The following is a 13896-nucleotide window of genomic DNA, read 5'->3' on the forward strand; positions in this document are numbered from 1 at the left end:
ATCATGACACTGAGGTGACAAAAACTTTATGCATATCAAAGAAATTAATCCCCCATAACTTCCAGCTCCCTCTTCTATCAGTCTTGTGTTCCTCATTTTGGGCCTTTGATACATTAATCCTCACCAGGTAGAAAGCTCTTGCTTGCAGTCGTACAAGGTGACATCTTCTAAGGGGTATTTCCTTAACACATGTGAGCATTATACATCTAAAAATCAAAAATGGTGATTAGAATAGGCATCTAAAACTGCCCTTTTAACTTTGTTTTGATATAAAATATAAGTATAAAACAAAACATAAAAATACATACATGAGGAGGAAATAGCATATAAATAATAAAGTTCAATGTTCATTATTTGCAAAACCTGAACCTCCCTCCCCTCAAACCGCCCTGAACCTGTAAAGGTCATGCAGGGCATTAAATAGATAAATAAGTGAGAACATAGTCTATGAGTATCGGGGACTAATATATAATAAATTGCAAAGGTATACAATAGTTTCATGTGTGACCAGACTTCCTGGTATTTTTTCTAAGCACTTCTATTAATGCAGTAGTAAGAACTCAGTCAGTCAGTCTGTGTAGGAGAGAGGAATTGCAGATTTCCATTTTCTCAAAATAATTCTTTTTGGCCACTAGAATAGTTACTGCAATCCATTTCTTAATGTTAACCAGTAATTCCAACTTATCCAGCACCCCTAAAACTGCCTTTAAGATTCAGGACTATTCTGAAAAGTGACTCTGTAAAAACAGTCCCTTCGTAGTCTGTGGATCTGCTCCTTCTGTGTTGCCAGATAGATATCTGCTCATTTCAGTGTCAATGTTTTTACTATTTTTAGTTCCTGTCAGCTATGCAGGGCCAACACACTATGGGAGAGTGAGCTGGACTCTGTTCTTCCTTGTGCCTCATCATTAAGTTCCGATTACAGGGCCAATCAGTTACATTGTTTCCAACCCAGGAAGGCATTGTGCATTGACAGCAGAATCTGAAGTCGGTGGGCTTGCTCAGATGTTACCGAGGGCAGGATTTGACCTGCAGAACCTTTAGTATTAGTGGAGATGCATGGAAAGGAAAGAACCCAGGCTAAATTTCATTTACAAGTTGAGTTTACAGGCCTGGAAGTTAGAAAAAAAAATCTTTATACTTGTAAACCAAGCACATTTACTGTAGGGATTATTGAGAGTTAAACGTGTGCCATTTTTACAGAGTTGCTTTTCCAAGTAGAGCTGCGCTTAATATTCCAGTCAGCAGAATGATCTCAGGACTGCATGGTAACAACAACAAAAATAGAATTTTTTTAAAAGTCAAATGGTTTTAGCAGCTTTAATTTATTCTCCATTATTTCTAAACTACTCTAAGAAAACAAGAAATTGCCTTCCTTAATAGCTATGCCCTTTTCCATTTGGCATATATGTAATCCTCCCCTCCCCCAGCTGCCCAATGTTTTTAGTGGATCTTAAAATTAATGAGGCTTTTTCTTCGTGGACTTCCCTGTTGGCACTCCGCCTCTGCTCTGGGAGTTGTTTGCTAGGAACCTTGTGCTCCCTCTGCTGGCTGTATAAGAGCAGAGAGCACCAAATACTGGGCTATCTCAGGCCATTAATTTTTAAGCAGCATTCCCTAGTGGAAATGATGTGGTATTGTGCTGAAATATCTGTGGTGGGATATGTCCTGTTTTATCTATGGTTTCAGAGTAACAGCCGTGTTAGTCTGTATTCGCAAAAAGAAAAGGAGTACTTGTGGCACCTTAGAGACTAACCAATTTATTTGAGCATAAGCTTATGCTCAAATAAATTGGTTAGTCTCTAAGGTGCCACAAGTACTCCTTTTCTTTTTTGTTTTATCTATGTCCCTGCATGAACTGAAGTGGTTCTTGAAAACATTTTCACTCAATGATAGAAGAGCACCCTTAAAAAATGTTCTCTCTTTTACCCACAGTGCTATTGTTCACATTGACTGGACCTGAGCTATTAGGGCATCCAATTCCCCATTAAACCACACACTATTCTTCTCCTGACATTATTAAGGTTGGTGGAACTCCTATTCCCAGTCCCTATTACTAATCTGGAATTGCAGTTTGCTTTGCTATCTGGAGACTGTTCACATTAAGGTTATTTATGTACCTACATGACTCGACTGCATACACAGCTGCCAACAGTCACAATCAAACCAGACCTGTTCCAGGCTTTGCAAACCCCTCCTGGGCAGCCACAGACTTGGCCAGCATGCCAGGGTCTGTATAGGGCCACCTCCCAGCATTGCAGTGATGTGCACAGCAGGGCGTGGGCCACCGTGGTCTCCATTGCACACTCAAGCCTGCTAGAGCGGGAAGTGTCCCAAGATACTCCCCCACCAAGATAGTGCTAGTCAGCCTGGGAACAGGACAAAGAACAGGCAGTCCCTTTTCCTCTGGGGAAGCTGGAGGTTGCTGGTCATGTGCAGGAGGAAGTGGAGTTAGTGTGCCTGGCCTGAACTTTGATGGAGGATTTGACTGAAGCCAAGGAGGAGAACAAATGTGGGGAAGTAATTTCTCTGGGTTGGGGGATGCACCGCAGGGACCCTAAAGAGATGGGAAAAAAACCTAAATCTCTCCCAGCTTTCAGGAGAGAGACAAATGGGAGAGAAAACTGGAAGCTCCTCGATGAAGAGTGGGGATGATCCCCCATGCTGGTCAATCTTCATGGACAGAGGGTGGAAGAATCCTCCTGAAGATACAGAGAGAGGAATGGGCCTGCTAGATGCTGGGGCAGGGACTACAGGCTAGTGTACCTTTCCTAAGATGGCAGCTGCAGGTAAGTGGAGGTTGTTTGGGGAGGAGAGTGCCTCCCCTGGCTGCTTAGCTGAACCCTTAGCTTTCTGAGACCCTGAGAATTGAGAAATCCATGTCATATCTGTATCTGTATCCCCCTGCAGCCTTCAGAAGTAATAATGGGCTTTAATAATATTTAGCTCTTCTAACACTTTCCATTTTCAGAGTGCTGTGCAAACAGGAGCTAATCCTTCTAACACCCCTCCTAGGTATGTAAGGATGTACTATGATTGTCCCCATTTTACAGATGAGGAAACTGAGGCAGAGAAGTTGTGCTTTGCCTGTTCAGCTACAGCTGAGGAGTTCCTGAATTCCAGCCCTGTGCTTCCTCTAGACAAAAAGGCTGAGCTTTTCAAAGCTGCCTATGGGATTTGAATGCCCAAGTCCCATTACAATTTAGCTATTTTAAAGGCATTTTAAAAGTGCTTATCAGAAATGTGTGACTCAATGTTAGTGAATATGTGCTGAAAAACCTCTTTTTTGGTATACTTGAGAAAGGTATAAGGTTAAAATAAGTACCTGGTAGGTAAAGGTGAATGACTAGAAGAAGAGTTAAATGCAGGGAACGATTACATTATTATAATTACTCCTTCCTCACTTGCAGTAGATTTGTAAGATGCCTTGTAAGCTTTAAACCCCCCCAAAGTCCTTGCCCTGTGTAGTTTATTATCTAATTAAGGCAGGATCAGAGCAGAATAACAAGAAGTGTGAGGGACATGGGTGTCGGAAAAAGCATGTGGGAGGTGAACTCTGCTCCTGAGTAGTGGTTTTCCCATGGAGAGCAGAGAGTAAGTAGTATATACTGTTTGTTTCATGTGCATCTTGTTCCGTATATTTGAATAGGTTTTTTTTACGCATCCTGTAGCTTGTAATGCTCTGATCTAATACTGAATATCAAAAGTCCCACTTTGTCTTTAATTAGTTAATCATCAGTTACTATTCGTCAGCTACTGCCCATGTTGAACTAAGTATTTCATTCTGGAAATGTGCCATATGATCCATCACTACCTTCTTTTCTGCTCCAGTTATGAGCTGTGTCTGTTGTTTGGTCATCATCTGTCTCTTGAGTTCTGGCCCTGAGGTTCACACATGTACTGTCACTGGTAGCATATTAGAGGATCGCTGTTGTATGTGCTTAGTTTTTGCTATTTTCTCATAGACCAACAGCAGTCCCTTACTTGAGATTATTACAGTAATTGATCATGAAACCAAGCATGTCACTCTTCAAACCGAACCCAATGGAGCAGACTCTGCTCCCAGTTACACAGCCTGTGAATAATATTGACTTTTGTGCACTGACTCCAGATAATGGACACACATGTAATAATATGCCTATAGGGGAAGTTTCTTCCCAAACTTCCCAGTTAGTACTACTACTAATCCCATCTAGTTCTTATATGCCCTCATCATCTGTAAATCTCCAGGTGTGCTGTGAAAGAAGTTTGCATCTAACAGCTGGGGAAACTGAGGCACATAGAGGTTATGGTGCTTGCCATGGTCACCCACCAAAGCAGGAGTAGAACTGGGAATAAACCCAAATTTTTCCTGAGTCCCAGGTTAGAGTTCTATTCACTAGGCCACACTGCTTCCCAGTTAATGTTTGACCATTGGATGCCCGGAAACATGAGGGCTTGGGTTTAACCCTTCTTTAAAAATGATATATCCCATCTAATGTACCTGTGGATGCTTTTGTTTTTCCATAGAAATGCCTAATCTGTTTTCAGTACTACTAATCTCTTGGCCTTTGCAGCAATGAGTTCCATGGGCTAACTGCATTGTGTAAAAAATAGTATTTAACTGAATTCATGTTGTACTTGTAGCCTTTCAGTTTCGTTGCCTGTTGTATTGTTCTTCCACTATGAGAGGGCAAATAGGAAGGCTCAGGATAGCGTTTCTGCGCCATTCACTATTTCACTTTATCATGTTCACTCTCATTCACCTCCTCATAGGGAAGTCCGTCCAGGCTTCTGGTCATGTTTGTCACATCACGATAGGCTACTAATCTGCTGTCTGCATACATGTGACTAAGGCTGGGGAGGAATGGTTGCTGTTGGAACCAGAATTGACTTTCTTGACTTTCTGGGTTTAATTTCTCAACCTGTCAGAGTTTGTGTGGGGTTTCTTACTCTAAATTAATGTCAGATACCTTTATTTGCAAATATGTGTCCCATCAATTACATTTTAAAAAAATTACATCGGTACCTCCTGTGCGGGCAGCTTCCCCAGTGGCTGCTGTTAAAAGTGTCTGCTGTCTCTCTGTGCTGGAGCTGCACAGTTGAGGAATCAAATGCTATATTCATTTAGGTCTTTGCAGACAGCATTCCAAAGCTGAAGATAAAGTAGTGGTGTAAAAAGTGCCTCCCAGTTGATACATGATGCTGGAGCTTAGGAGGATCCTTTGGAGAAACATCTAACTGTGTAATTATACCTTCTTCTGCTACGTGCTCTGTGATCAGGGTTCAGTTTCCTGAGTCAGACCAGTAGGGGGTAAGCAGGGTCCCCTAAAATGATAATGGGCACACACCCCACATTGATAACTGTGTTATTTGGAGGGAATAAGTTTCCTGCTTGTCCAAACAGGTAAACACCAGATCTCCTGAGCACTGCAGCATCATGCGCCCCTTCCTAGTACCTTATGTTGATGTTCACGAACCTGCCTTTGTGGTCAATCAAGGGCAGTAGAATGATCAAGTGGCATCAATTGCAATCGATGTATTCATCCACTTCTTGTGTTAGGCAAACCATGGGCTCATGAGTGTCACTGACTGTCCCAGCCCAGGCTGGGAAGCCCATTCTGTCCAAGACAATGATTATTTCAAGCATATTAGTTATGTCCACTGTCCATGGCTAAATCACAGTATTGACTGTCTCACAAACATTCACCACTACAGCACCGACTGTGGATTTGCCAACAGCACCAGACTGGTTAGTCATGGACCTCTGGCTACCCCAGTTTGCTAATGTGACATTCTATACCTTGGGGAGTGCCCTGTAACCTCCATATTCATCATTTATATATAATTGTGATATTTCATATAAAGCATGCCGTGTGAGGAATCACTGGAAAGGTTATGATCTGCTGAAAGCCATGGTTTTATCTAAATATTTATATCATTATCGCATATGAAGTTGTGAGAATTGTATTGTATGGCTGTCACTAAAATATGCTGTGGGTTGGGGAAGCGCCCAGATACTAGCTCTCCAGAAACAATGACAAGTGAGGTAACCAGTGCCTGGATGGGTGCTCAATAGACATCACCAGCCATCGTCCAGCAAAGGAGTTACAACTCAATGACTCTCTCTCAGGAGACACACTGGGGGTATTGCTTTACATTGTGACTCAGCAATGCCCACCAGGCATGCCTGGACTTGTGTTCTCCAAGCTCGTGAACTAAGGGCATAAAACAGAACACAGTGGCCACATGCTGGGCCTTTCTCCTTCCCCCAGCTACGCTGCAAGCAACAGGGACCCTGAGAAGACTGAAGTCTCCAACAAAGGAGACTGGCCCAGGTTTAAGGGACAAACCCGTATATTCAGGACTGCAATATCCAGTGGGGTGAGGAAAAACTGCTTAATCTCGTTGTTGCCCTGTCTAATAGGTTTAGACTGCGTGCTTATATTTTATTTTGGTAACTAACTCTGACTTTTTGCCTATCACTTATAATCACTTAAATTTTATCTTTTGTAGTCAATACATTTGTTTAACTGTTTATCTTTACCAGTGAGTTTGCCTGAAGTGTTTGGTAAGAGTGTTTTCTCAGGTTTGCAAAGGCTAGCGTATATCCGCTTTCCATCGATGAAGTGGTGAACCAATCAATAAATCTGCATTGCTCGTCTTGTGCAGTGGAAGATGGTATATTCCTGAGGTACAAGGCTGGGAGCTGGGGGGATTTGGCTAGTGCCTTTCTCAGTGTGATTCATGAGTGGCTCTGGGAGTTTTCATGCAATATAGCTGGATATGGGGCTCCACATGTGGTTGTGCTGAGTGACAACAACGCCTGGAGGGATTTGCTGTTGGTCACTAGCAAGGCATTGTAAGAAACAGTCTATGCTGGAGAATTAGGGAGGCAAGAGTCCCAGGCTGCACCCCGGGGATCCCATCACAGCCAGCTTCCAGATGGCAATAGCAACCTGCTTCTGTACTGGTACAGCCTCCCTCCTGTGCATGTCCTGACACTGAGAAGTAGGTGCAAGCTCTTCACACAGCTCCATGAAGGTCTGGAGCTATTGCTAGTCATCCCAGGTCTGCATGACCAAGTGACCCCACCATGCCATGCTAGCTGCCCTACACCAGAAATTCTGAGCTATACATGGGCAATCCTGAGCTACTGCAGCATATAACAGGTGTCTCCAATGTATCATAAATGAACTCTCCTGAGACCAGCCACCACCTTCCAAGAGTCAGAAAACTGCTATTGAAATGTCTTCCCATTGTTCCATGCCTCTGTCTGTACTCTGCAATAACATTTCATCCACTGGTGCTAGATCCACAGTGTGGTTCCAGCTGGAATGGACAGAAATGAAGAGTGGGCAGAGCTAAGAACACTTCTGCGCAGAGACCTGGGAAGGACAGACAATTTCTCCTACAATACATTGCAAACCAATTCCTAGAATGGCTCCAGTTAGTGAAGCTAACCAGATATGCCCCCAGAAATCCTAGCCCCCATTTAACTGCAAGGATATGGTTGCACAGGTACAGGTTGTGTGTGCGTCTGCACTGTGGATGCTCACATGGGTTTACATGCATGCAAGCCTGGATGTGAGTACACTCTGCAGTGTTGGGATACACCTATTGTGCTCTGATCCTGCCTTTCATGAGCATGGTGGGACACTTCCTCCACCAAGGAATTCTCTCACCGAACAGACTTTGGGAAAGCAGCGCAGAGAAGCTGATGTTCATAATACTGCTCCTTGTATTACGTGATGAAGGATATAGCCATCATCTTGCTGTTTAACTGTGTGCTGTACCACAAAAGAGCTGTCATGGAGGGGAGGATAAACATGCAACTGGACAATCACTGATGTCTACTTGCAAGAATGTGCCTCTTCCCTCCGCCCCCAATATAGCCACCTAGTTTCGCTTGTTACAAATAATGGCTATGTGACTGTACACCTAGTCAATTAATTGAACCACTCTAATGCCACTGAGGTAGAGTGGATACTGTAAATACTCCAAGTGCTTTAAAACAATCCCACCTTTGAAAAAAGTGTCTGATATAGCCATGAGCTGGTTTTCAGAGATTTCATGGCAGAAGGGACCATTGTGATCATCTAGTCTCACAAACAGTGCAACATTCCAATAGCAGTGTTCTTTTCTGTAACAAAAGGGCATCTGTTTTACCCTTACTTATTGAACTGTATCGTAGAGCAATCTGAAGAATTATACTTTCTAGTAATAATCAAGGCACACCTGGCCTGAGCTGTACCAGCCATCAGCATGCTAACTTTCCCAGGCCAGAGACTATGTTAATCTTAGTGATGATGCAGGGCTGAAAATAGTGACATTTAACAACAACAACAACAACAAAGTGGCTCTAATGAATTGTCAGAGGTCAGAATCATAAGAATGTTAGAGTGACACTAATCCATGTCTGGGTAGCACCTACAGTTGAAGTTAAAACTCATTATTTTGACTCACATCAAGTATTCAGCATGAAAAATCAGTTTAAAAGGCACAAGTAAATAGATCAGTTAGGGCCAAATCCCCAGCTGGTATAAATCAGCATAGCTTCATTGGCTTCAGTGGAAATTGGCTTCAGTGGAGCTACACCAGCTGAGCTTCAGGACCTTGAAGGGAAAGTTAAGAGGAAAGAGTAAACCTTTTTATATTTCTAATAGTGCCCTCTGCCAGCTGATGTGTGGGATCATGATGTGCTAGGTTCTGTGGAATATACCCACGCACTGTTTCTGGAGAAAGCAGTCTGACCACTGTTTTAGCAGCTGTCAAAGTTGAGTGACAAAGTCTTAAATGACATGATCTATTTATGTGGAGGAAGAGAAGGTGAAAGTAAATGAGAGAGTAAATGCTGAACATTCAACAGTGCAGACAAATGGAGGCATGTAAACCCGAGTATAGAGGAAAAGAATAGACTTCTGGGGCCAGATCACCCCTTCAAATCTGCTCAAGAGCCCTGATCAAAGCCTAGTGAAACCAATGGGAATCTTTCCACTGACTTCAGTGGGTTTTAAAATGGACTCGGAGGGTATTCTCCATGTGTCCAGATCTCCCCCTTTCTGCGTTCTGCGTGGGTGTGTGCGTGCATGCATACCAGGTGCTGTGGCAGTGTTCCTCACTTCTTTTAGGGACTCTCTCTGGGTCTCATGTTCATGCAGGGTGGAGACAAATATCCTCTCCAGCCTCTTGGAGGCTCACTCTAAGAAGAGAATACTGCCTGAGGGTTTTAGTGTCTCATCTGTGGAGCTCCCTCTTGGGGCTTCCAGAAACAGCCACAGCCTGGGAGAGTTCCTGGTGGCGTACCTCCGTTGAGCAGTTACATGGCGCATTCATTCAGCATACAGGTGGCTAAATGAACAGCTCACAGAGGCTTAAGGACAGACAGATTAGAGTAAGAGGTTGGGGAACTCAGAGTTACACAGAACATATAAAATAACAGGCAATGCACTTTTTTTCAATTGGCACATAGTTACTTGAATACCATGGTCCAGGGCACTGTTTAGGAACCTGGATAGAACACAATATAGACAAATAGGAAATGGTAGTTGTTCGTTTTAAAATAAAGAGCTATGGAACATGACAGAACTTTACAGTTCTTCTTCATAAAACATGATGATAAATTCTGATTTAGTGTCTGCTTCTGTGAAATAAATTATTTTGCCTTGTACTGAGTTTATGGACCCACCACTATATTTTTTTAAAAAAGCAAAGACTTTTTAAACTATGAAAAGCTGTCTTCTGATGATAAATGACAGGAATAATGAGCGTTATGGAAACTTTGCTGTTACTACTGTCTTTCCCATTCATTCATCTTTCTATGGATATAGACACTCATTACTGCTTTACTAATAAAAATGGCCAATATTAAATCAAAACTACTGATTTTGGGTGCCCAACTTGAGGTGCCTAAGAGGCCTGATCTGAAAGGAACCCAATTTTCAGAAACCTCTTAAAAAGGTGTCTCACATTGGGCACCCCAAAAACAGTCACTCAAAATAATGTTTAAAAGTCCTTGGCCTAATGCTTTGGAAACCTATGTCCATCAAAGGATTGCGACCCGCTGCTGGAGAAATTTTATGGTGATAGGAATGTGGACATGATGTGCTGCCAGTGTCAGCAAACACTTCTGTCTAATGAAGTGCATAGAGTCCAGTCATTATTTTCCGCTGTGCAATGGTTTGATGACCTAGTGGCAGCTAATCATTCAAGTCACGTTGGTGGGTGTACTATAATAATACAGTTCAGAACAGTTATTCTTTGGCTATTTTCAATCCATGATTTAATTTTAAATGCATTTGAAATTATTCTTCTGGCTCTGGGACAGCTGATGTTGCTGGCAGAAAGCTGGCTTTGATCACTAGAAAATGAGTACAATATTGGCTATGGTTAATGATCACATGCAGATGGAACGATGTAAATAGAGAAGTGAAAATGCTATTGTTGAATTGCTTTAAAATATATTAGATTCCTGATTTGTCCCCAGGGAGAGAAGGATCAGAGCTGGTCTTAAGTCATCATTCTTCACACACTTAAAGCAAGAAAACAAGTTGAAACGCACGCCAGGTGTGATCCAATAGCAGTGCCTCTCAGCCAAGCCATGACTCATTGCTTGTATGGAATTTAACACCAACACTAAAATGTTTGGTGCCTGGGCCCTTCCAGTGAGAATATATGAAGAGTGCAAAAGTCTTTCACTTGCCAGCGGGGAAAGTAATTCACGTCTAGCCAGGAAGAATTTAGAGGACACACATGAACTGGCTCAGCGTCAGACAGAACCCAGCCCAAATGTTGACGCTGCAGAAATCTGTTTCCAGCCACAAGAGATCAGCTGGGCAGAGGAACCACTCCCACCACAGGACAGCCATTGGTACTCAGCCAAACAACTGTGTGTGTATTTGTGGGGGAATGTCTATAGTTAATACATGAGACCACCAGGGCTTTTCTGGGCTGTGTGGGAATCTCCCACTTGCTGCCGATCTCTTTACCTGCCAGAGACAGACACCAGGTGCAGCAGTGGCTGTCCTGACTCATTTGGGTCCCCCTGTGCGCTGTTGCCCCCGTTCTGGGAAGCCTCTTCCCCTGCAGCAGCCGGCCTGACGGAAACCACCAGCCTCCTGCGGAAGGTCTGCCCTAGCAGGATGTAGATGAAGGGGTTGAGGCAGCTACTGGCATAGCCCATGCTGATGGCCACGTTGTAGGCATAGTAGAAGGGCAGGGTGGGGTGGCGCATGGCTAGCTGCACGAGCTGTAGCACATGGTAAGGCGCCCAGCAGATGAAGAAGGCCAGGCAGATGGCAATGGCCACACGTGTCACTTTCTTGGTGCAGGTGCTGGTGCACCTCTGGCCAGTGAGTGCCTCTGAGGACCTGGCCATCCTGAGCAGGATCCTCCTATAGGCCACAGTGATGAGGGTAAAGGGGATGGCGAAGACGAGGAAGAACTGATAGAGCGTATACCAGTAGATGTCATTCTGCGGGTCTGGCAGCCGAATCCCACAGCCCAGCAGCCCCCCAGCCAGAGGGATGAGCCGGGCATACATCCACACCGGGGTGATGCTGAGGAAGGAGAGGGCCCAGAGCATGCAGATCACCAGAATGGCCACAAGTGGCTTCCTGAAGCGAGTGGAGGTGAAAGGGTACACACAGGCCAGGTAGCGGTCAATGGACATGGCAGTGAGGATGTAGGTGCTAGTGAATTGGCTGTTGGCATCCAGAGCAGTGATAATGGTGCACATGGTTTCCCCAAAGTACCAGGCTCCGTTGCCCAGCAGCTGGTGAATGAGGAAGGGCATGCCCAAGAGGAAGAGCAGATCCACCATGGAGAGGCTGATGATGAAGATATCTGGGACGCTGCTCCTGGGGCTGGATTTCTTAAAGACTGTGCAGATCACCAGGCTGTTACCAATGATGCCTAGGAAGAAGATGATGCTAAACAGGGTAGGCATGATGAAGTCAGCATAGTTTACAGTGCTGGGCTCACCTGCAGAGACAGAGCATAGGCAGAGAAACATCAGGGCATGTGTACCGTGAGCAGAGGGTGCAGGGGAAGTTGGGGGCTTTACAGGCTGGACATCCTGGTTTCTAATAAAACAATGATAATATGCTTATAGCAATATAACAATAATGTATTTTCCACACATACATAAGGTGGCGGGTGTGTTAATATAATACACAAGCCTATACACATATGTACAAATCTATTTACACTCACACATATAGACAGACAGAGGCGTATGTGTATCTGCATGTATGTGTACAGTGATATATACTATATACAGCAAACTTAGTTATACATATATCTGCACTTATGTGTATACACACACTCAAACATACATATAGATACAGTATACACATGAATATGCACATCTAGGTTTGTTTGGATACAGCATATGTTTGCGTATATGCACACATGTATCACCTTGTGTACAATATATGTACATGTGTGTATCTCTTTATGTTGGAGTCTGTGTATATGCACACATACCAGATGCATGCATATATAAATATGTATGTGTGTGTATATAATACACATACTCCTTAGTTATATAGTAGACTCATAATAGCCCCAGTCCCATCACTTTTAGCTTTGAGAAAAGTGATCAGCAATTATCCCTGTATATAAGGCCTCCTGACAGCATACACAAATATATATTTTCACCTACTCATTTACTTACCAGGCAGGGAAAAGTTTTGCACAGCCTTGGTGATGTTAGCAGTGCAGCCATTCAAGCTCTCTGTAGGATTTGTTTTAAAATCCATCCCACGGCAGTAACTGGATCTGATCACTAGTTTGAAGATGTTGCGGTGCTGATGTTTAATGTAGAAGAAAGGTGGCCAGTTCCTGGGAGATCCTGTGATGATGCTCAAACCTGCCACTCTGAGAACCAGCAGAGGCTGCTGTCGCTGTTAAAAAGCTGCTGTTGTAAAGCTCTGACTCCCTTGCTTCTACACCAATGCCAGGTGAAACTGACACCAAAATGTAAGACGCAAAGTGCCTATCAGCAGGCTGTCAGCCGAGTGCCTATTAACACACTGGGAGGGAGAACAGAGAAGCAGAGCTCATTTATGTAGTGCAGAAGGCAGCAACTTGGATCCATTGGTGGACTGAGAAATAAACCTATGTTCTATAAAAAGACACTGGGACTTGCGCTAAGTAAATCGAAATACATTACACACATGCGCAAACACATGCATTCAACATATAGGGCAGCTGTAGCTTTCATGACTCATATAAGCAAGTCAATAATACTATCTGCCTGAAAAGAGTTAATCTGAAGAACCAACATTTAAATTTCAGTTGTATATGCTAGGGTTTGGGCTAATTTCCATTTGCTTTTAACTCAAACAATATGAGCTACTAGTGGCTGAAAATATAAGGGCTGGATGGGTAACTATATTGGGAGCTATAATATTTTCTGATAAACCTGCTGAGTTGCAGCGCAATGAAGGACCTCTTCTTTCTCTCTCCCCCTTCCCCAATATTTTTCCCATTTTACTCCAGTGGACCATTGAAGCATCTGTGGAATGTGGAAGCAAGGACTGCTTATGATCAACACAGGCAGGCGCTGCTTGGAGAGGAGGGGAACTAATCAGGAGATTTCTTTTCAAGGTTTGTGTGAAACTGTTGAAGTTTTATAGAGTTTACATGTAATAAATACAATATTGGAAAAACTAAATGAGGTGAGACCCAGGCTTTCATTTAAATTACTGTCTTGCTTCTCCCACAACTTAAATTACAACATAGTCTTAGCAGCCAATGCACTCATGAACTGTAGACTCATTGATATTAGTCACTTTGGAAGATGAGATTACATACTAGGGATAATAGTTCTAGTGAGAGTGGATAGTAGGCAGTAATGCAAGGAAAGGTAGGATGATAATCAGATTGATGTGATTTCAAGTCCCATTTCTTGCT

The 13896-nt window shown here is 43.4% G+C and overlaps 1 protein-coding gene and 1 long non-coding RNA gene across 3 annotated transcripts; one reads left to right on the forward strand and one right to left on the reverse strand.

The window, feature by feature from the left end:
* The first annotated feature begins 6234 nt into the window (after positions 1–6234).
* LOC141994395 (uncharacterized) lies at positions 6235–13562 on the forward strand. Of its 2 annotated transcripts, none has more exons than XR_012641119.1 (3): positions 6235–6363; positions 11730–11918; positions 13483–13562. It is a non-coding gene; the product is annotated as an uncharacterized LOC141994395 (long non-coding RNA). The 2 variants fall into 2 exon arrangements; XR_012641120.1 differs by lacking the exon at positions 6235–6363 and adding an exon at positions 10712–10849.
* LOC141994394 (melanin-concentrating hormone receptor 1-like) lies at positions 10964–12816 on the reverse strand. Its single transcript, XM_074964604.1, has 2 exons — positions 12656–12816; positions 10964–11961 (listed from the first exon to the last, which is right to left on the reverse strand). Exons 1-2 carry the CDS (start codon positions 12738–12740, stop codon positions 10964–10966), a joined length of 1083 nt encoding a protein of 360 aa, XP_074820705.1. The 5' UTR covers positions 12741–12816.
* Positions 13563–13896: the final 334 nt, after the last annotated feature.

The sequence above is a fragment of the Natator depressus genome, chromosome 10, assembly GCF_965152275.1.
Source record: "Natator depressus isolate rNatDep1 chromosome 10, rNatDep2.hap1, whole genome shotgun sequence".
NCBI lineage: Eukaryota > Metazoa > Chordata > Testudines > Cheloniidae > Natator > Natator depressus.

Excerpts from the sequence above, each read along its gene's own strand:
- LOC141994394 (XM_074964604.1), bottom strand. The coding sequence starts at position 12,740 with ATGGATTTTAAAACAAATCCTACAGAGAGCTTGAATGGCTGCACTGCT. Across the intron at positions 11,962-12,655 it reads GCAAAACTTTTCCCTGCCTG|GTGAGCCCAGCACTGTAAAC; the intron begins GTAAGTAAATGA and ends CTGTCTCTGCAG.